Source organism: Penaeus monodon, chromosome 19 (genome assembly GCF_015228065.2).
Source record: "Penaeus monodon isolate SGIC_2016 chromosome 19, NSTDA_Pmon_1, whole genome shotgun sequence".
NCBI lineage: Eukaryota > Metazoa > Arthropoda > Malacostraca > Decapoda > Penaeidae > Penaeus > Penaeus monodon.
Genome location: NC_051404.1, coordinates 2140588 through 2142009, shown reverse-complemented (window position 1 = coordinate 2142009; position 1422 = coordinate 2140588). Strand labels below are relative to the sequence as shown.

General features: G+C 35.2%; 1 protein-coding gene across 1 annotated transcript in view; it reads right to left on the bottom strand.

Annotated features, from left to right (window-relative positions):
- LOC119584966 overlaps positions 1–1382 on the bottom strand; it is a gene marked incomplete at its 5' end in the record, with an annotated part of 2953 nt that extends 1571 nt beyond the window's left edge. Inside the window, 4 exon segments of the mRNA XM_037933561.1 lie at positions 18–218; positions 421–503; positions 888–1017; positions 1300–1382. Coding sequence (XP_037789489.1) covers positions 18–218; positions 421–503; positions 888–1017; positions 1300–1382 — 497 coding nt within the window.
- Positions 1383–1422: the final 40 nt, after the last annotated feature.

Genomic DNA, 1422 nt, shown 5'->3' with positions numbered 1-1422 from the left:
AAAGTACTTCAACGTACCTGGAGATAAAGCGCACGAACCACCAATAGGAAGTAAGTTTCGAGGAAGATGATAACCCCGAAAATAATGGCAACAATGAACACTCCCCTCCAAATGCCCTCATAGATCAGTATGCCCATCATTGCCAGAGCAGTTAACATGAGAATACAAATGCCAACTAAGACCATGATCATGTAGGGCACCAGGAAACGAGTCTTGTTCTGCAATTGTAGAAGAATTATTAGTCATTTGAAAATACTACTTATGGTCTCTCATTATGCTCTATGAACTTCATAATCACAGTTAGTACAGACGCTTAATTATAGATATTCTTGGACATATATCGCCAAAATGTACATATGCTAGAGAATGTTGGAGGAATCTTATAACTAGTTTTTAAGGAATGACAGATCCTTCTCTTACCTTCAGGACACCATGGATCAGGAGGATGCTAAAGGTCACTTGAATGAAGTCCAACATAAACCTGGTTCCAATGATTCCATAGCCTGTAAGAGAAAATCTGATGTGCAAAGGAATTTCAAATTTGAATGTTTTATAAATATTATGGTTACATCCAAATGCATAATACAATGATGCTCATGAGGAAACTTGATGTGCAAAGGAATTTCAATTTTGAATGTTTTATATTATAGTTACATCCAAATGCATAATACAATGATATTCATGTAACACATGTATTTTCTGCAATTCCTTTGATGCATATACGGTCATAACCAAGTATATAGCCAGTCAGCACATACATATATAGAGGTTTAGAATTTACATCACTAATAAAGTAATGAACACACACCCAAACAAACACTGCCCCTGCATATAAACAAACATACTCGTACACACACTGAAAAAAATGACAAGCAAGAGTAACGTACTAGCATTCTTAATAGTTGTTATGCAGTCTTGGATATCCTCCTCTTCCTTGCAAATCTCATGAAAACTGCTGTCTAAGTCCTGAGTAGCAAGGTACCCAGTGACATAGAGCATGCTGCATGTTCCAAAAAACTGAAAATGGTAAGCCTCATTAATACCTTCCTGTGTTTACTTTCAAATAATAAAAATAAAATATTTCCCACTGATGGACTGCAGATCCATGAAATATACACAAAGTATAATTCAGAATGTCAATATTTATGTATGCTAGACATTAAAAAATATTGAAAGTGATAACCTGCATTTACATGATCTCTCTATATGCTTTCAATTAACAAAGGCACAATTTCTTCTTTTCCTAAGGATTGATTATATACAGAATACACAAAAAATGTAACACCAACAATTACGTACTATCACTAAGGAAGCCATCACCAGGCTTCCAGTCCTGAGAGTGAAGCAGCAGCATCCTGATGGTTCCCACAACATTTTGAGGTCTGCAGGAAGTGAAAATAATCGTTATATTTTAAATATTTA